A 20882-nucleotide genomic window follows, 5' to 3' on the forward strand; every position below is an offset into this window, starting at 1 on the left:
TCAAAGTGAAGCGATGGCTGTTGACACTCATAGGTCCCGTTATGCTCCAGCAGGGCGGCGCCACAGAGACTGGTCCTCGCCTCATGCTTGGCGTCTTGGCGTGCGAGAGGTTTGCTGCTCAGCCGTGTGGTTAGTAACCCTAACCCCTAACCTGGCATTGCACTGGCCGGCACACGGACACGTGGAGCGTTGCCACAACAGTTACAGTACATAAGCTGGCTGACATGATGACGTTAGCGTTGATGTCGCCTCCTCAGAACCCTTTGGATGAAATGAGCCCAAAGCCCCTCCGATCTTTCTGTTTGAACAACCCGCTTTGTTTTGAGAGTAAAGGAGACTGGAATAAGGGCAACATGACGGATGCAACAGGATCAGCCTGTTGTTTCTGCCATCTATTGGATGAATGCCAGGGCGGGACGGTTGCATTCCTCTGTGGTCTAAGGCCCACAAAGCCTGAGGCCTGAACCCTGAACCCTGAACCCTCAGGGACTACACTGACCTAGTGCAGCGATTCTTAGTTGAGAATCACTGTACTAGTAGATGGTTGTCTTCGTTACCTCGGCTTTAATTTTCCATGTTTTTTGCCTGATTTGAGTAGAAAGAGCCTTGAGACAAGAAGTAGTTGTAAAAAAAAAAAGAAAAGTAAAACCAGGCAGCAGCCTCCGGTTCTGAAAAGTGAAGCCAATGTGGAAGTTTCTTAAACCTGCATTCTCTCTCCTGACCAGCAGGAGGCGACATCTCTTTCTATGGGAGAATGACTCTCTTGATTTGCTCCCTCAGCATGATGTTCATTTAGTAGATGATGGTCATTTAGAGTCACACAGACCATGAAGCAGGGGACGCTGTAGGGCGGGGCTACAAGGTGATTGACAGGTCTCTGCTGCTACCAGAGCCGTATACGGCGTCACTACGTCACTCCTCCACATTCCAAATATGGTGACTTCCGTTCACTGGTTGCAAATAGTCAAGATGGCGACGACCAAACGGTGAACTCAAGGCTTGAAAGCAGCAGTAATGTAATGTGACCACGCCCACTTCTTGTATTACTACTCCTCTGAGTATCTTACATCCTTAATATTATTGCTTTTGTTGAAAATATAATACGCCACGCTTTGTGCTGTCCTTTACCTTTTTTTAAATATATATTTTTTTTTTTTCTACACCCAATAACCATGTATTTAATGTCACAACGCTATGAATTGTGGGTAATTCCCTCAGGCAAAGTCTGCAGGAATGTGGATTGACAGAAAGTGTGCGTAAAGAACTCAAAATGTCTGCGAGTCCTCGGGCACTTGATTTGCCATGCGGCAGCCCTAAGAGGTCACGGGGGAATCAGAGCCTGGACGGTTTTCTAGGGACGTTCTTCTGGGACACAAAGGCCAGAAACTGACAGCGTCAGCTAGCCCACAAAAACCACACATCCACTGGTTTTGATCTCTTACTAGTTTAGTACAATGACGACAATGATTTTAGCATTAATGTAATGTTTTTGAAGCCTCATTGTACAATGACAAATTCATAAAACGAGATTTGTTTTTCTTGACCAAAATCACAGCTGTGTGTTGACAACGTTGCTGTATTTGTATCAGACTTTTCAAGTTTATAATCAATCAGTAGTTATTGTCAAACAATATCTTCCCAATCTCTACATGATGTTTTTGTCAACCTTAATTATTTTGTGATGGATTCTTTTTTAAAAAACGGTTAAAATGGTTCAGGACATATGAACAGAACTATAAAAGTACTAATATTATGCAAATCTAATATAATCCAACAGAATATTAGGGCTGTGTTGAGGCGGTCACATCCAGGAATGCAGCTATTCCATGAAGAAGTCTGCACCAGCTAGAACTGGTCTGCCAGGCAGGTGCCAGCCGCCCTGCCCATTGTCTGCCTTGTACCTTATATATTTTTTTTGCAAAATAACCCCAAAACAAGAAAAGAAAATCACCAGATGTAGTGAACTTTTGTAAGCTTTCCAGTGATCGGCGAGCCATCCGTTCATCTTCCGATTGGTTTCAACATTCAGGGCCTCTGTCCTGACTGGTTGGTCACTCTGTAGGAGCAGAAGGGTGAGGTCAGAAAAGTGATTGATTTCTGAAGGACTGTGTCTTCTACGTCCATCGTGTCCCCAGTGGTACGTCGTTTCCTTCTGTCTCCCAGTGAGAGGCTTCTTCTCTGCGTTGTGTTCTACGGATGAGGGCTCTTGCTTGAAAGGGTGTTTTCATACATTTTATGAACCACTAGCATCAGTTTTAGTAGATCTAGATAACAAAATAGATGAGATACATGATTTGGTCTGTTATACTGATCTAATTCAAAAAGTTGTATAACATTCTGTAATACTTTAATGCTTCATAGCGTGCAGTTATTATAAAGTGGTACCTCTTTATAATAACTGCACGCTATGAAGCATTAGTTCATATTTACAAATGGTGACTCATCATGTATAAAGTGTGGAACAATGCTTTATAAATGATTTAAGTGTTCACTCATACTCAACTAATGCTTCATTTCATGCAGGTATTAGATTTGCCGTCTCAGTTGTTTCTCAAATGACTGATAAATTAAGTTATTACATATTCAGTCAATTATTGAAATGTGACCATATGGCTTGGTACATTTTAGGAAGAATTGTAAAATGTTTGACGGTTTTCTGGGCATAAAACCAATGATCTGTTGTGTACAAATCCAGAATCTCACAACAGCCCTACAGGTTGTGTGTGTGTGTGTGTGTGTGTGTGTGTGTGTGTGTGTGTGTGTGTATATATATATATATATATATATATATATATATATATATATATATATATATATATATATATATACACACACACATTTTCTAAAATTAAAATGTCTCTCAGGGGTGTCCTGCAGCCCTACAGGTTACGTGTGTGTGTGTGTGTGTGTCTCTCAGGGGTGTCCTGCAGCCCTACAGGTTACGTGTGTGTGTGTGTGTGTCTCTCAGTGGTGTCCTGCAGCCCTACAGGTTACATGTGTGTGTCTTTCAGTGGTGTCCTGCAGCCCTACAGGTTACATGTGTGTGTGTGTGTGTGTGTGTGTCTCTCAGTGGTGTCCTGCAGCCCTACAGGTTACATGTGTGTGTGTGTGTGTCTCTCAGTGGTGTCCTGCAGCCCTACAGGTTACGTGTGTGTGTGTGTGTGTGTCTCTCAGTGGTGTCCTGCAGCCCTACAGGTTACGTGTGTGTGTGTGTGTGTGTGTGTCTCTCAGTGGTGTCCTGCAGCCCTACAGGTTACGTGTGTGTGTGTGTGTGTGTCTCTCAGTGGTGTCCTGCAGCCCTACAGGTTACATGTGTGTGTGTGTGTGTGTGTGTGTCTCTCAGTGGTGTCCTGCAGCCCTACAGGTTACATGTGTGTGTGTGTGTGTGTGTGTGTCTCTCAGTGGTGTCCTGCAGCCCTACAGGTTACGTGTGTGTGTGTGTGTGTGTCTCTCAGTGGTGTCCTGCAGCCCTACAGGTTACGTGTGTGTGTGTGTGTGTGTGTGTGTGTCTCTCAGTGGTGTCCTGCAGCCCCTCGGTGAAGGTTCTGTCTCCAGAGGACGGGAAGCAGAGCATCGTCCAGGCAGCGCAGCAGCTCTGTCGCTCTGTGGAGAACAAAGAGAGGAGCTCCAAGGACATCAGCGTGTCCATGCTGGACGTACTGCTCAGAGGTGTGTGTGTGTGTGTGTGAAAAAAATGTATGTAACAGTTATTATTATTGTCTCTGTTTTCTGAAGTGCACTCATTTAAGATAAATAATACAAAACTATCATCATTATCGTTCATATTATTATTGCTAGCTCAATAGAAAACAAGTCACTAGAAGGTAAAGGATCTATCCTAAAATATACAAACGTACAAAATAAAAATGTAACTGGTATAATCGTATGTTAAGCACTTTGCAATCAATGTCTGTTAAATATTCTGCTGACACCGACTCTGTGGTGAAAGTTGATCGTAGCTGCTATGACGCCAACACGGCGCCCAGCGGATCTCTTTGACTCCAGGGGAGAAGCTGCTCACACATTGGCCGACTGTGGGGAAATCGACCCAACTAATCGGCCGACAGACGCTATCGTTATATGGCTCTATTTATCTGACGGGGATTATTTATGTGCTTTCATTCAGTGGGCGTAGATCGGCCAGGTCGATCACCTCCACATCCGCACTTCTGACATGGGGACACCGTTTAGGAACCGTGTCCCCATGTCCAGTCCACCAGTCGCGCGCACCAGTATACTTTCCCACTGAGACGTCCGGCTGTGTCTGGTCAGGATGTGTATGATGTACAGATCTAAACTCCACATAGAGCATGAACTGAGATGTGTAGAGGAAAGCAGCTCCTGCAGCCACTAATACTGATACAACCTGATGCTCACGCATCTGAACTCATTCTGTTTGGTTTTGCAAAAAATGTGCTTATTGTTTTCCACAATACGCTATTTAGTAGTAACTAAATATTAGTTATTTTTTGCACGGATATAACTTCATTGTTCTGACAAAGGGAGCAGCACATGTATTTATTGTTGTCTGATGGAGCGATCTGGTTTACTTGAAAGTGATTGCAATGTTCTTTATTTGATAGTCTATAAAGGCACAGATGGAGTAGTCGTACTGTGAGGTATTACTTTGTAATCCACCTCGTGCTCTTGCTGCACAGTTTTCATTGAAGCCATTTACTTGATGTGGAAGGCGGCTCAATTTTTATGTTGCAAAATTGAATATGCAACGGGGAAACGCAAAGCCTCCAGACCGGGAAGGCACAGGGGAGACTTTGTTCTTTACCAAAGCAAGGGAGGCGGGTCGCCTACAATTCATAACCCACGTCCAAAACATCCGCCTTGCGTCGTAATTACGTAGCCGTCATGTAAGGGGAGTCATATTTCTGAGCAACGCAGTTGTCCCTTATGAATCGTCGTCCTCATCTTCCCTCGACCTCGTGACATTTCCCTTCGAAGGTCGAGGAAGAGTGATTTGGAAGACAGAGGACGTCATTTTATTTTTGACAATTGGTTCCCAGCCCAGACATTTTTGTGTGAATTATCATTAGAAAATCTGTATGGAAGCGACGACTGCATGTACAGCCGAGCTCTTTCCCCATGTTTTCTCCCTCGCATTGGAACCTTGTGCTCAAGGAGACACCTCATTCACCCGGCTGATGGAAACACAATCCCCCAGATTGTGCAAAATGGCGATTTACCTAACAATTGCGACCGGCCACTCGTGATGATCTAGATTCAGAGTGAAACAAAACCTTCTGCACACTTATTTATTGCTGGATGGCACCCACTGTATAACGCTCATCACCATTTCATGATTAGGTTTATTTAAATGCAATTTTGACGTTTTATTTGCGGTCAAAACGGGGTGTGTGTGTGTGGCTCCTTAGCCCCTCCCATCAGTGTGTGAATGGGTGAATGATGACGAGTAGCGCTTTGAGTGCTCTGAAGACTGGAAAGCGCTCTACAAGTACAGGTGTTAAAAGATGACATGCTGCCCTCTTTATGCTCCTTTGTTTCAGAGTCCAAGAACGTCCCGGACCCTGAGCTGGTGGTGAAGTTTGGGCCCGTGGACAGCACCCTGGGCTTCCTGCCCTGGCACATCCGACTCACCGAATTCATGTAAGCTGCTGTCTGAGTTTCTATTTGTGTCAAATTAATAGATATCAATGACAGAGACACTGGGTTTTATAAATTGGTCCTGATTTGCATAACGGAGGAGAAGATTAAGGTTTTAATATTCTATTTTGTCATATTAAAGCTACTGCAAGGAACTTTTTTCATTTTGTGCCAATTTTTGAGGAGGAGGATCCCTCTCCTCGGATGGACAGAAGCAATAGATGTCATGTGACCAGAATGAACAACGTAACAGAGTCACAGCACATTACATGACAGAAATTATTCATAGAATGAGTAGTAGGCATGATGAAGAAGTTAGTGTTAGTTTGGTGAACTACCAAAACAAACAGTGGATATAGTAGAATAACAATGATCATAATAGCATTAATGGTATCGGTAATAATAGAAATGCGACTAATAATGATAATAGCAGTAGGTGTCGGGCAGGACCAGAGAGATCAATCCTGTGAGGAGAGGAAGCACAAAGACTCCGGAGAAGAAGTAGAGTTAGTAATGTGCATTGATGGGACATGAATTCATCCAGAAGGAGAGGAAGAAGAGGAGAGAAAGAGGAGGAGCTCAGTGTATCCTAAGATGTCCCCCAGCAGTCTAGTCCAATAGCAGCATATCTAGGGGCTGGACCAGGGCAGACTGACTCGCCCGTCACTGCCCCCCCGCCCCGCTGGTGTCACCTTTTTCACCCTCATGAGTTTGTAGGTCTGACTGTAAATGTTAGACCCAGTGACAGGCTGGCATGAAATGGCTTGCATAATACTTAGTAAGGAGGCCATAATAATTTTTGACTCATGGCTGAAGTTAAGTTTCTCCAGCTCTCACCAGGTTGGCAAACAAAGCATCTCAAAATGCATCAGATTGATGCTTTAAAATATGGAATATTTACATTTTTCTTACGGGGGAGCATGCCCCCGGACCCCCTAGAGGGGTAATATCCTTCTCACCTTTTTCACCCCTGACCCGTTTTCATGCCTGCTTATGAGGATATACGTACTGTATGAATCATGTACTATATATATTTGTATATACATGTATGTGTAGATTACTATATAACTAGGAGTTTGAATATGTGTATGGGCGGATCAGTATGTATGTATTATTCATAATCAGAACACATCCATAAGTTTCTTAAGAGCTAAATGAACTTAAGAACAGCGCGGCATGCAGCGGCTGACACTGTATTGGAAGATTTTCCTGTATCATATCTGTTAAAAAGGAATGAAGTCTCTGAATCAAAGTTGTCTTAAGTCCGTTTATTCCTGCAGGAAGGAAAAGTCTGTCACGGCTACTAGCGCAGCCTGTAACACAGAATCAACACCATGAGGTCGCCGCCTCCAAACCCCCCAATGAAGGAGACCAAGTAGCTGAGTCTGTTAGAAAAACATGAACCCCCACTGTCCCCGCCAAACAGACCTTACATCCCCTTTGTCCTGACAATCAACACCTTATCTGTTTACGACCCCTCCATTTAAAAATGAAGACAAGTCACTAAGCTCTCTGATCCCAGTACTTTCCCATCTCCTGCCTCGGCCATTTGGTCCCTCACCTCTGAGGGTCATCTAAGGTTTACTTTAGGCTATATTAACCCCACAACATTACAACACTATATTTTCCCATTACAATAGTCTGTGTCTGAGACGGCGATCAGCTGCGCCTGTGGTGATCAATGTCCGCGGCTCGAGAAGCTCTCTAAATAAATTATTCCTTGTCTGCAGAATCTATATCGCCGCGTACAGGAAGTCATGATGATGTTAAGGATGGATCCTGGTGATCTGAAAGAACTCTCTCCCTATATAACTAATATAACTAATATCGCTCCTTCATCAATGAGGAAGAAGCTGCCTTTTTTGTCCGTGGGAGTGTCCATCTTATCCAGTGAATTTCAGTAAGCCTGCCCGGGAGCAGGTTTACATTTTTGGATGTGTTGCTATGGTGATTAATCTAAGCTTGCTTCTAGAAACCGAGAAAGCCTGACCTACGTCATCTTATCCTGACAATTAGCCGCTAACTCAGTAAGCCAGGTACGAGGAACAGGGCCCTGGCAGAGTGTGTCATGTTTACAGTGTGTGTCCTCTGTCCTCAGCTCGCTGCCCTCCCACAGGAACGTGTCCTATGAGGACCTGCTGGGCGTCCTGCAGCGGTTCGGTTCTTGTCAGCAGCGGCTGGGCCATTGATGCCCCTCAAACAGAAAAGAGGTGTGGTGGGCGACACGGTCCAGAGGAGACTTTGGACATGACTGTGTCCCCGCCGCTCCTCTGCCCAACGCTGTCCGTCTCCTGGACCTTTTAACGGACTCCGAAGACAAGCTCAGAGGCCAGAAGACCAGCAGCTCACTTCCTGCCACCAGCTCTTGTCTCATTAGAACGTCACATTCCAGGACTTCTGGAAGCCGAGAGGAAAATAGCACCCACTGACACAAGAGGACTGTTTGCACAGACTCTGGTCCACCAGACCCCGTTCTGTTGACCCCTCTTTGGCTCACTGTTTGCATTCAGTCTCCAGCTGCTGTTTTCTGCTCGCAGACTTGGAAAAAGACTCTTCTTCACTCGGCGGAGGACAAAAGAAGAAGCGAGGCTTTGTGCCCGTCTGCACTAGGCACCCGGTGGGAAATCCAGCTGCGTCTCGGAGAGGGAATCGACTGCCCAACGACAGAGGAAGTTGAGCTTGGGGACGGAGCGGTTAATGATGTGTAAATATGATAACGTGATGTGGCTGTGTTTGTTGTCCCGGTGGCCTCCAGTTCAGCGGTGTGACCATGCAGCGTTGCTTCACGCATCACAAGGCTTCCTCCAGGCTCGTGTTGGACTGTCCAAGTTCTGAAATAAAGAAAATGCACTGGTTGCCTTCAGTCCAATTCTACGGCACTTTAAAAGACAAAAGTCCCCAATGTTCCCTCATCCTGACTGACAGCGTACTGAAGTGAGTTCCCCCTGGACACAGGGCCGTGTTGAAGTCTCATACTGACGTGTATATCCTCCCCAGTTCAGACATCGTGTCAAACTGCTATTTGAACGACATTTCACACGACTGTCCTCACAGATTTGACAAACGTTATGATCATTGATATTAACCGTTGCGCTCTCTTAAGTCAAAATCTGACCACTTGAAACATGGTGACATCACTGAGGAGAAGGTTGTCCAGAAACACGAGCTCATCTGGAGGAGTAACCCGGCGTTAACATCCCGGTTACCAGACGTGTCAAACACAGGTGTAACGCCCAAAGATTATAAGAATTGTTTCACCTATGCTTTTCGTGTTGTGACCAAATGTTTGCTGTGGAAAAAGATCAAAAAATCTGTTTTGGAAATAATAAAAAGTTTCTCTGGTTCAAACTGCCACAGGAGAAAACACTGGCAAATTTTAACTTGCAGTTTTATTTTTATTTTTTTATTCCTGTGCATGAAAATAAATCAATGTTTTGGGGTCTTGTTCATTCTTGTGAATGTGAACAACAGGAGGGAACTTTTTTCTTCAAGGATGAACTGATTAAAACTTGCAGGTTAAGGTCACTGTGACCTCACATCAGGCACGTGCTTGTGAACGTAATTTAAATCAAAAGTTGACCAAAAGGTCAAGTGATTATAATTTGGTGGTGTGAAGGTCACCGTGACCTTGTGAAACCTTTTTTTTTTGTGGACATAATTCAAGAACTCGTGCTTATTGTGACAATTTCACACAAACATCTCACAGGATAAAATGATGATGAGGAGGACATTTTGGACAGACGTGGATGTGAACTCAACATGAGTTGAGACATCTGGTTGTTGCAGTTTATTGCACAAAGGAAATAAATGAGACGTGTTCATGCTCCAGATGCTTGGCTCCTTCACTTCATGCTTTCCTGTTGTTGAGCAAAACAATGAGGTACAAATGTAGAGCATTTGAGTTTTAAACCACAATGTGCTGCAGCCACAAATTGTTTTTCTTTCAGTACGGGTCGTCACAGGTAAAGTTTGCACAACATACAACAGTGGTGGGCCGTGGATTTGGCAACTAGCCTGCTGTCGGTTTAGTTTAGCAGCTGACGGCAGCAGGCTGAAGCAGAGCAACAGAGGTGAAATGTGATTGGATGAGCTGTTAACCAGCGGCCCCACAGCGCCATGCAGCAGGCTGAAGCAGAGCAACAGAGGAACACAGCAGCTGTGACATGAGAAAACAAGCTAATAGGGAAAAAGTATTATAATACATGTAGTGCATTTGTGAAAAACAATTAAACTATAAAATAGATATAACTTTGAATTATAAAAAATAAAATAATATATTTTTTAAATTATAAAATAGCTATAACTTTGTGATTATGTTTAGGCCACCAGAGAAGGCTTAGAAGGCCCTGACGGCCGCCACTGACATACAAGTAAGTTCAAACACGTAAGACCTTTTAAAGAAAGTGGCTGTGTTTGTACCCTGAGATCATATCTTAACTTTTCTTTTCTTGAGAAAGTTGCCCAAACTTGTACCTTGTAGGGCGGCGTCTTCCTCCTCTTGTGGAGTTACAGGCTGCTGACATGGAGCGGAGGCCCTTGTCATTAACGTTCTTTCACCATGTGGTACATTAAAGGAGAGATTTAGAGGAGAGAAAAGCCAATTCATTCAGCAACCGAATCCTTTCCTTCCATTTAATGCACAACTGTCTCATCGCCATCAACATTTTAAGAAATAGTTCTTGTCTTGTCGTGGGACAGTTCTGGGCCACTGTGTGTTTTGTGTTCCCAGTTTCAGTGAACACACACGGGAACAACACAAGCTGAGCTGCTCCCTGCATGATGCGGGATCCTCCGGGTGAGCGCTGTCATGGTCGTGGTCATCTTCATGGTCGTGGTCATCTTCATGGTCGTGGTCATCTTCATGGTCGTGGTCATCTTCATGGTCGTGGTAGAGGTCGTGGTCGAGGCCATGCTCGTGGTCATCGTCGTGGTCTGGTACAGTTAAGATGTTGGATGTGTGTACCAGACACCATTGTTTGACTGATCACCTCCGAATGTTATAAACCCTTCTGTGTACATTTGTAAATCGAATATATTTGTGAATTGTTCTGTGGGCATTTGTCATTTATGAGACTGAACTAACCCCATACTAGTCCACGCGGTGACGTCATTGAGCGGTAGCTCTTTCGTTGACACACATCCTGATGCATGGCGTCATCCTCCCGTGAGGCTGAAAGGGCGCCCCCTTGTGGTGCGACGAGCTCTCTCCACGTGAAGCGCAGGTCTGAACCTGGAGAGTCTTGTCCAGTAGAGGTGGGCTGGTTCCTCCTGAACTACAACTCGTCTGACCGGGAGGGTTTCGCTGAGGTGACCCTCCTCCTCCTCCTCCTCATCCCCCCCGTCCTCCCCCTCCTCTTCCCCCTCCTCCTCTTCTTCCCCCCTCCTCCTCCTGTTCCTCTTCACCCTCCTCCTCCTCTTCCCCCCCTCCTCCTCCTCTTCCCCCCCTCCTCCTCCTCTTCCTCCTCTTCCCCCTCCTCCTCCTCTTTCCCCCCTCCTCCTCCTCCTCCTCCTCCTCTTCCCCCTCCTCCTTTTCCTCCTCTTCCCCCTCCTCCCCCCCCTCCTCCTCTTCCTCTTCCTCCTCCTCCTCTTCCCCCCCCCTCCTCCTGTTCCTCTTCCCCCTCCTCCTCCTCTTCCCCCCTCCTCCTCCTCCTTTTCCTCTTCCCCCCCTCCTCCTCTTCCTCCTCCTCCTCTTCCCCCCCCTCCTCCTCTTCCCCCCCTCCTCCTCATCCCCCTCTTCGTCCTCCTCCTCTCCCCCCACCCCACTCCTCCTCCTCCTCTTCCCCCTCTTCCTCTTCCCCCTCTTCCTCCTCTTCCCCCTCTTCCTCTTCTTCCTCTTCCCCCTCTTCCTCCTCCTCCTCCTCCTCCTCCTGTTCCTCCTCCTTTCCCCCCCCCCCCAACCCCCTCCTCCTCCCCCTCCCCGCAGCAGAATGCGCTGGTCTCAGTCTGGCTCCACACAGAATGATGTCTGTCGTCTCCACAGTGGAGAGCGTTCCCAGAGCGACGGGCTCCACGCCGAGCCTCTACCAGCGGGTCCGGAGGGTCTTAACCAGGTAAGAAGATGATGGTGATGGTGATGGTGATGGTGATCCGAGGCGTGCATCCCTTCTATGCATTCAGCCCGTTCAGCAGCGCGTCACCGCGGACCCTTTTGTTTCAACCTGTAACCTCGTATCAGTCCGCTGCTGCTGCGGAGTGACGTGCAACAGACGAGTCAACACAACATGCAGCTTCCTTTGCGTGCACATCGTGTATGTGCGCGTGCGCGAGTGTGTGTGTGTGTGTGTGTGTGTGTGTGTGTGTGTGTGTGTGTGTGTGTGTGTGTGTGTGTGTGCGTGCGTGTCTTCAAGCGTCTCCACTCCTGCCCTCCTGCTGCTGGAGACAGGGTGCTGCGTGGTGTTTGTGTACATGCTCACTCTCATCCGTCTGTATGGCTCATGCACTCGCGCGCACGCCCCCAATGTAGACCTTGCATGGCACTGGGGCCAGTGGGTGGTGGTTGGTTTGTAGTTAGTCAGTAGTTAGTCAGTAGTTAGTAGTTAGTCAGTAGTTAGTTAGTAATAAGTCAGTAATAAGTCAGTAGTTAGTTAGTCAGTAGTTAGTCCGTAGTTAGTCAGTAATTAGTCAGTAGTTAGTTAGTCAGTAGTTAGTCCGTAGTTAGTCAGTAATTAGTCAGTAGTTAGTTAGTAATAAGTAAGTAGTTAGTCAGTAGTTAGTTAGTCCGTAGTTAGTCAGTAGTTAGTTAGTAATAAGTAAGTAGTTAGTCAGTAGTTAGTTAGTCTGTAGTTAGTCAGTAGTTAGTAATAAGTAAGTAGTTAGTCAGTAGTTAGTTAGTCCGTAGTTAGTCAGTAGTTAGTTAGTTATAAGTCAGTAGGTAGTCAGTAGTTAGTTAGTCAGTAGTTAGTAATAAGTCAGTAGTTAGTCCGTAGTTAGTCAGTAGTTAGTTAGTTATAAGTCAGTAGGTAGTCAGTAGTTAGTTAGTCAGTAGTTAGTAATAAGTCAGTTGTTAGTCCGTAGTTAGTCAGTAGTTAGTTAGTAATAAGTCAGTAGGTAGTCAGTAGTTAGTTAGTCAGTAGTTAGTAATAAGTCAGTAGTTAGTCCGTAGTTAGTCAGTAGTTAGTTAGTAATAAGTCAGTAGGTAGTCAGTAGTTAGTTAGTCAGTAGTTAGTAATAAGTCAGTAGTTAGTCCGTAGTTAGTCAGTAGTTAGTTAGTAATAAGTAAGTAGTTAGTCCGTAGTTAGTCAGTAGTTAGTTAGTAATAAGTCAGTAGGTAGTCAGTAGTTAGTAATAAGTCAGTAGTTAGTCAGTAGTTAGTTAGTAATAAGTAAGTAGTTAGTCAGTAGTTAGGTAGTCCGTAGTTAGTCAGTAGTTAGTAATAAGTCAGTAGTTAGTTAGTCAGTAGTTAGTCCGTAGTTAGTCCGTAGTTAGTCAGTAGTTAGTTAGTAATAAGTCAGTAGTTAGTCAGTTGTTAGTCCGTAGTTAGTCAGTAGTTAGTTAGTAATAAGTCAGTAGGTAGTCAGTAGTTAGTTAGTCAGTAGTTAGTAATAAGTCAGTAGTTAGTCCGTAGTTAGTCCGTAGTTAGTTAGTCAGTAGTTAGTAATAAGTCAGTAGTTAGTCCGTAGTTAGTCAGTAGTTAGTCAGTAGTTAGTTAGTAATAAGTAAGTAGTTAGTCCGTAGTTAGTCAGTAGTTAGTCAGTAATAAGTCAGTAGTTAGTCAGTTGTTAGTCCGTAGTTAGTCAGTAGTTAGTTAGTAATAAGTCAGTAGGTAGTCAGTTGTTAGTCCGTAGTTAGTCAGTAGTTAGTTAGTAATAAGTCAGTAGGTAGTCAGTAGTTAGTTAGTCAGTAGTTAGTAATAAGTCAGTAGTTAGTCCGTAGTTAGTCAGTAGTTAGTTAGTAATAAGTAAGTAGTTAGTCAGTAGTTAGGTAGTCCGTAGTTAGTCAGTAGTTAGTTCGTAATAAGTAAGTAGTTAGTCAGTAGTTAGTTAGTCCGTAGTTAGTCAGTAGTTAGTTAGTAATAAGTCAGTAGTTAGTAGTTAGTCCGTAGTTAGTCAGTAGTTAGTTAGTAATAAGTCAGTAGGTAGTCAGTAGTTAGTTAGTCAGTAGTTAGTAATAAGTCAGTAGTTAGTCCGTAGTTAGTCAGTAGTTAGTTAGTAATAAGTAAGTAGTTACTTAGTCCGTAGTTAGTCAGTAGTTAGTTAGTAATAAGTCAGTAGTTAGTCAGTAGTTAGTCCGTAGTTAGTCAGTAGTTAGTTAGTAATAAGTCAGTAGGTAGTCAGTAGTTAGTTAGTCAGTAGTTAGTTAGTAATAAGTCAGTAGTTAGTCAGTAGTTAGTTAGTAATACATCAGTAGGTAGTCAGTAGTTAGTTAGTCAGTAGTTAGTTAGTCAGTAGTTAGTCAGTAGTTAGCAATAAGTCAGTAGTTAGTCAGTAGTTAGTTCCGTAGTAATCTATGACTGAAATATATGCTTATTCCACATGAACATGAAATCTAAAAAAAAAACATTTAAAAAGACGATTTACTAATACTTAAATGAAATGATTATTATTAGTTATTTTTGTCACAACAGATAAGGAATGCTTTGGTACAGATCTGATCATGTGTTAATAATAATAATAATACGCTGTGATCATTCTTCTACAGCAATCAGCATCTTTGAAATGGCTTTTCTAACTTTGTATAACCAAATGCAACACTAAATATAACAATATAAATGACCTATTAAATAATGGTATCCGATACCAGACCGGCCTGTTGTCTAACAGGAAAGAGGCTGCACAGACAACTCCAGGGTTCCAGTCACAACTAGTAGTTGCAGTTCATTATTACCAGAATTGATCTGCCTCCTTTCAGATGAGGACAAATCAGAGTTCTTAAATTGTCTGGCCCAAATTTCATTTTTGCAGTGTGCTGCCCTTTAACTACTGCGAACAGAAGCTTGCGGATATTTAAGCCCTCTGGCGTCCCTTCTGGTTGCCAAAAAACAAGATGGCGACGGACAATGTGCCAAACTCAAGGCTCCAAAACCGCAGTCCACAAACCAATGGATGACGTGATGATGACTCCATCCTCTCCTCACATACAGTCTATGGTCCCACTGCTACAGGGAGCACATGCTCCACCAACCTGGACAAGAAATACGTTGCCTGGTCTGACAAATCAAGTTACGTGTCCTTTTGGGCCGCGGTGGATGGGAAACTCTTAGCAGGAAGGCAACAGACATGTCAACATGGATATTAAATATCTAGCCAATGTTTCCAGGGAATAGTTGAGTGTATGCCACAAAGAAGTCCGGCTATACTGGAGGCAAAGGGGGCTCCTACCAACACAAGCATGTACCTAATAAAGTGACCACTGAACTTGTCTATAAACTATATATCTTCATAATGCTGCTCTGTACCGGCTGAATGTGCAAATGACATATCAAATCACCTCAATGGGACATGCGTCCTCCCTCTGCAGGGACCTGCTGGTGACCCTCGCCCTGGGTCAGGTGCTGTCCTTGTTGATCTGTGCCATCAGTCTGACCAGCAAGTACCTGGCAGACGACTTCCATGCCAACACGCCGGTGTTCCAGAGCTTCCTCAACTACATCCTGCTGTTTCTGGTCTACACCACCACACTGGCAGTCAGGCAAGGTACGGCAGCTAGAAGCGGGGGGGTGTGTGTGTGTGTGTGTGCCAGAATAACTAATATCAAACTCAGATTATTATTGTTAAAAGCTTTGAGTCCCACAGCAGCAGCAGAAAGTGACTGCAGTATTCACGGAGTGACGCGAAACATGACACCCAGGTGGACACACACATTTTTGCCACTTTGATGCTATTCGACATGTTGATTTAATATACATTATTACATTATATACATATATATACATTATTCATTTAATCAACAGGGATTTGGACAGTAATTATCATTCATCAACGTACAAAACGTGCGATTAATGCTCTTGTCACTCCTAGCATTTAGCAGCCTGATGGTTTGAAGCTAAAAAACTGTTATGGCAGTGGATCTTTTTATATTTATATATTTAGCTGTTTTTATAAAAAGCACACACATGTTGGGGAAACATGCGGGCTCTTGTGGGGCTATTGGTTTCTTTAAGGCTTCTTTAACTTGCCCCCCTCTCTCTCTCTCTCTCTCAGGGGAAGGGAACCTGCTGGCCATCCTGAAGCGGCGCTGGTGGAAATACATGATTCTGGGTTTGATAGACATCGAGGCCAACTATCTGGTGCTCAAAGCGTACCAGTACACCACACTCTCAAGTGTACAGGTGAGTTTGCGTGTGTAAAACCTTTGTCAAGTCTGACCAAATAACCACGACGATAACCTCCTAAAAGACACCTGGTGGTTAGGGGTCGGGTCAGGGTTAGGGGTGGATGATATGAAAAGTTGGGGCTTAAAAGTTTGAATCCCTCGTTACTCTACACCGCTCAGATAATCCGTTTCCCCTGTGAAATACGTCACAGTACAGAAGTTAAAGACGCTCTGACTTCCGTTTCTTTCTGGCTGGATATCTGGGCCCAAACCTAAAGACGCCATCTTAAACCCAAAACCAAACCTTAATGAATCCAACAGACAAACCTCTAAGACCAGTATCCAGCAGGTGTGCTGTGGGTCTCGTTGTAGCTGTGCAGCCCTCCAGTAAAGCCAGAGGTTTACAAGGACAGAAAGGCCCGGCTCAAACAACTCACTCAAACCTTGGTGGAAGGGATGCTGTGGCTGAGAGTCCATTGTTGCTCGGTGATTTCCCAGTCCACTGCTGCTGTTGTTTACTGGTTACCAGGCCGAAGTGATGAACCATGTCTGTATCTGTTTGTCTTTGTGTGTCCGTCCTTCCGCTCAGCTGTTGGACTGTTTTGTCATCCCAGTGGTCCTGCTGCTGTCCTGGTTCTTTCTTTTGGTGAGGTACAAGGCCTTCCACTTTGTCGGGGCAGGACTGTGTCTGCTGGGTGTGGGATGCATGGTGGGAGCTGACGTCCTGCTTGGTCGGCAGCAAGGCCTTGGTGAGTGCCCCCGGCGTTCCTGACCATGCACGGCTCGCCAGAGGAGAGTACATGTGGAGGTGGCCAGGTTTGCTCACGTTTGTCCCCTTCCGCCCTTCCTCATCTATCAGGAGAGCAGAAGATGTTCGGGGACCTGTTGGTCCTGGGTGGAGCGACGCTCTACGGGATCTCCAACGTCTGTGAGGAGTTCATCGTGAAGAACTTGAGCCGCGTGGAGTTCCTCGGCATGATGGGACTCTTCGGATCCTTCTTCAGTGGCATCCAGTTGTGAGTTTGTGTGTGTGGTGGGGAGAGATACACCTCATGACAGCTGGGCAGTGGTGGAAAGTAACAAACTATCTCTTGTACTTCCGTGCTCTGTACTCTACAGAGCACTAACTAACTAATGTTGAGGTTCTTGCACGTTATTTTACTGTTGTGTTTTGGCAGAACCCTCCCTTTCTAAATGTGACTCGGACCTTTCCACTGATTCCACCACAAGATGTGTTTATTGTTGTTGTTAACGTAGATTGTTGTGTTGCATTCCACAAAAGTTTTGAAATAAGTTTAATGCAAATTAATTTGTAGAGCTCAGTGGGACAACCTTCTCAGTAGATACATCCATTCCTCCTGTATGTGTGCATGGAATATTGAACGGGACTCAAACTCTCAATGCTCTCAAACTCCTTGGCCAACATTACTGCCTTCCAGAGGCTGTACATGCTCAGTTTAAAGCTCGACATCACGTTGTCTTATTACAGGCTAAATGTTGGTGAGGGAAAAACTGCCATGACCATATTCAGGGGGGTCCATCGATCTTTTGCCTTAAGATATGTGGATGAAAATGGGTTCCTTTACAGACATGCCCATGGTTTGGGGCAAAAACCATGCAGTGGTTTGCATGCAGTATAAATGTTTGCCTTTTCTAAAGGAGCGCATTTTAATATATCTGCATACTTGGGTCCCTAAACAGTCTTGAAATTTCAAATTGGCTATGACTGTAAAGGTCTTGTGGGTCCAATGAGCCCAGATGTATTCATGCATGATGATGTTAGTCCCCATAGCTATCTTATTGAGGCGAGGCCATTGTTTGAAAGTTAACTTCACTGAGTAAAATGGCCTGTTGTGAGTTCTCGGGTATTCAGAGGATGTATGGCTTTCCTAGGTATAATGACAATAAGGCCATTTCTGATCAGTTTCCACAACAGAAGGTCTTGCCATCCAATCGCCCTTTTGCTCTTGTAATCTCCAAATATGAAAGGTTTTAGATACCAAATCACAGCATGGACTTTTCTGTGGAGTTCTTCACGGTCTTGTTGTATTAATGTGGTAGCTTGGCAGATTTGTTGATCTTATTTTTTGAATAATTGTTTTGCACAACATCGTTTGTAGTAAATGGTATCAACCCCAATAATGATTGTAACATCTTATGAGACAAAATGAGGTTCATCTCTGTGTGTGCTCGGTTGCAGGGCCATCATGGAACACAAGGAGCTGCTGAAGGTATCCTGGAACTGGCAGATAGGTGAGAATGCACATGCACCCAGAAGTAGAAAGTAATTAAGTAAAATGTAATGACAGTAACTGGTCAACATCCTTTGTTCCCTCTGTGTGTCTGCAGGGCTTCTGTACATTGCTTTCAGTGCCTTCATGTTCGGCCTGTACAGCTTCATGCCGGTAGTGATAAAGAGAACTAGCGCCACCTCAGTCAATCTCTCTCTGCTCACCGCCGACCTGTACAGCTTCTTCTGTGGCCTCTTCCTCTTTCACTACAAGGTAAGAGCAAACTGCCAGGAAGCATTTATTTGACGATATGCAGGTCAGGTTTTGACGAGAAGACTGTGTGGAACAACAAAGACCCACATAGACGACAATATCCGTCATGCTACTGCATCCATTTTGATCATTTTTCTAGTATTACAGGAGTACATTCTGTGGTAATAGTAACACTTGTGACAGAACACTGGCATCTATTCTTTGTTGTCTAGAGAGTCTCTGGGCAGGACACAGAGACTGAGTCCCTATAATATTATTCTGAAAAATATCCCGACGTCACTGTTTAGAGCTGTCATAGAAAGACTATTAAAGGGTCTTTGTCGAGTCTTTAGTCAACAAAGACAAGTTGACGGCTTATGTCAAATACAAAAATGGCACCATGCCTGTCTTCTGTCCACTCATTTACAGAAGAGATTTAGAGCAGTGGTTCTCAACCTTTTTTCAGTGATGTACCCCCTGTGAAATATTGTTCCCCAGCCGAGGACCCCCTGACCAGTGCAGAGCAGTTTTGGTTGAAAAAAAAGATGTAATACGCAGCATTGTGCCATTAGCGTCTGATTTAATATGGAATATATACAATTCAGTTTATCAATTTACACTTATATTGTATCAAAAGGATTTTTTAAATGAATGCTCATTTTAAATATATTTCAAATCTCACGTACCCTCATTTGAGAACCTTAGAGAACTGGGGCCTCATCACAGAAACATCCTACCTCTGGAATCCTGTCTCATGTCAGTTTAGGATGACATTGAAGATTTTTGGTATTACAGAAACATCAGTCTGTAAAACCAACCCTATCTTATCTCAGGATATGAATTTAGCTGTAGATGTGTCCAACCTCAGGGATTTCGCAAGTTAGAAATTCTAAATTTGGATAGCATGAATAGACCCTGTCCTAAATATCTGCCCCAAATGGCTGCAGTATTATTGTTAGGTCTGCAACATTATGCCAATTACAATACAGTCGGGGAACAACATGAACACTGATTGATTGATTGAAATGCAAATCCAACCGTTTGTTGAGGCTTTGAATTTCCTGTCTGCCAAGACTCTCATTCTGAATTTGATCGCACACCAATGGCTCTAGAGAGGCCTTCAAGCTGGCTAGCTAGTTACAAGTAAGAGCCCTTGATATTATGGCTTGTCCATCTCGAGTAACCTGGCTTCTAATCAAAGATGCAAGCATGGCAGGACGAGTGCCGATTGAATAATCAAATGTACAGTTATAGTTAGGATTTGTGAAGTTATGATGAGGTGTGGGCAAACTACGGCCCGTTGGGCGTTTTAATCCGGACCGCCGAGTATTATAATTATTATAATAATTATAAGTTATAGTAAAGACCGCTGTAACGCCTCTCCCTTCCCGACTTGAGTTTCCCGAAGCACGATGACGGCAACAGACCAGCATCGATGTTTCTTTATGCTTATTTATTGCTCAGCGCTCTTTTAGGCTGTTTGTGTGCAGCAGAGCACGGAGGCAGGTCGGAGGACACACACGGCTGTCCTCCGACCGCCGACACGTAAAGACCGCTGTAACGCCTTCTGCCTAAGTCTGTCTCTGTGTTGCAGTTCTCGAGCCTCTATTTGCTGTCATTCTTCATCATTATCTTGGGCCTGGTCCTTTACGCCACCTCGTCCACCTACGTTGCTCAGGACCCACGAGTCTACAAGCAGTTCAGGAACACAGGCGGCCAGCCGGCCACCGACCGGCCTCCCTTCAGCGCTGGAGTCCTGGAGCCGTCCGTCACCTACACCAGCCTGGGACCCGAGGCGGGGGACGAGATTCCTGTACGCGTCGCCTAAGATCTGGAAGGGAGTTTAGTCTGCCAGCCGCAGCCTCCGGTTTCTGCCCAAAGTTGTATACAGCGAAATGTGCCGGTCGTACCCGGTCTCCTGAGCAGGGCGGCGGGGTGATCACCCAGCTAGATCCTGCTTATCATTTAATGGCCGGTATTGGTGAACAAAGTCTCCACCCGCTCAGTGGCTAAGTTAAGACAAAAACATGTTTCTGAGAAATTAATGAGCAGAATGTCGTGAAAACAAATAGCAAAGTGAATGAAACTGTTGAGTTCACTGTGATCAAAGACTGTAGACAGTAGTGGCTGATCATTCATGTAAATAGATGGTATTGTACTTGTACTGTATTTAATCTGCTTTCTTTTTTACAGTACATCTGTCAAGAATGTGTGTGCTTCACACGTGTACATGTTAACGCTGTATTCATTTAATTTTGTATTATCTGATTGGAATCTACCATGTTTATAAATCCCCCGGCTCACAGGAGCTCAGCGAGTAAAGCAGACGTGAGCCAGTTTAGGTTCCAGTGGGGAACGAACGTATGAATGGCAGTTCATGAAATCCATTTAGCGTCTTTGTTTCCCACAAAGCAACACTGGTATGTAAATATACTGCACCGGCTGCTGAAGGTTTGTCCTTTGTATTTTTTCACGTTTTTTATAGGCTGGTACAAATGTATTTATCTAAGTTTGACTACTTTTGAACCAAAA

At 44.5% G+C, this 20882-nt stretch overlaps 2 protein-coding genes across 2 annotated transcripts in view; both read left to right on the forward strand.

Annotated features, from left to right (window-relative positions):
• nus1 (NUS1 dehydrodolichyl diphosphate synthase subunit) overlaps positions 1-9419 on the forward strand; it is a 12374-nt gene extending 2955 nt beyond the window's left edge. Inside the window, exons 3-5 of the mRNA XM_079216149.1 lie at positions 3517-3669; positions 5520-5619; positions 7715-9419. Coding sequence (XP_079072275.1) covers positions 3517-3669; positions 5520-5619; positions 7715-7805 — 344 coding nt within the window. The 3' untranslated portion in view covers positions 7806-9419. The remainder of the gene's footprint in view (positions 1-3516; positions 3670-5519; positions 5620-7714) is intronic.
• A 2155-nt stretch (positions 9420-11574) lies between these two features.
• slc35f1 (solute carrier family 35 member F1) lies at positions 11575-20178 on the forward strand (the record flags this gene model as incomplete). Its single annotated transcript, XM_079214757.1, has 8 exons — positions 11575-11666; positions 15073-15248; positions 15756-15883; positions 16457-16616; positions 16727-16883; positions 18068-18120; positions 18217-18371; positions 19945-20178. 8 exons carry the CDS (start codon positions 11575-11577, stop codon positions 20176-20178), a joined length of 1155 nt encoding a protein of 384 aa, XP_079070883.1.
• Positions 20179-20882: the final 704 nt, after the last annotated feature.

This window comes from Taurulus bubalis (assembly GCF_910589615.1).
Source record: "Taurulus bubalis genome assembly, chromosome: 3".
In the NCBI taxonomy this organism is placed as follows: Eukaryota; Metazoa; Chordata; class Actinopteri; order Perciformes; family Cottidae; genus Taurulus; species Taurulus bubalis.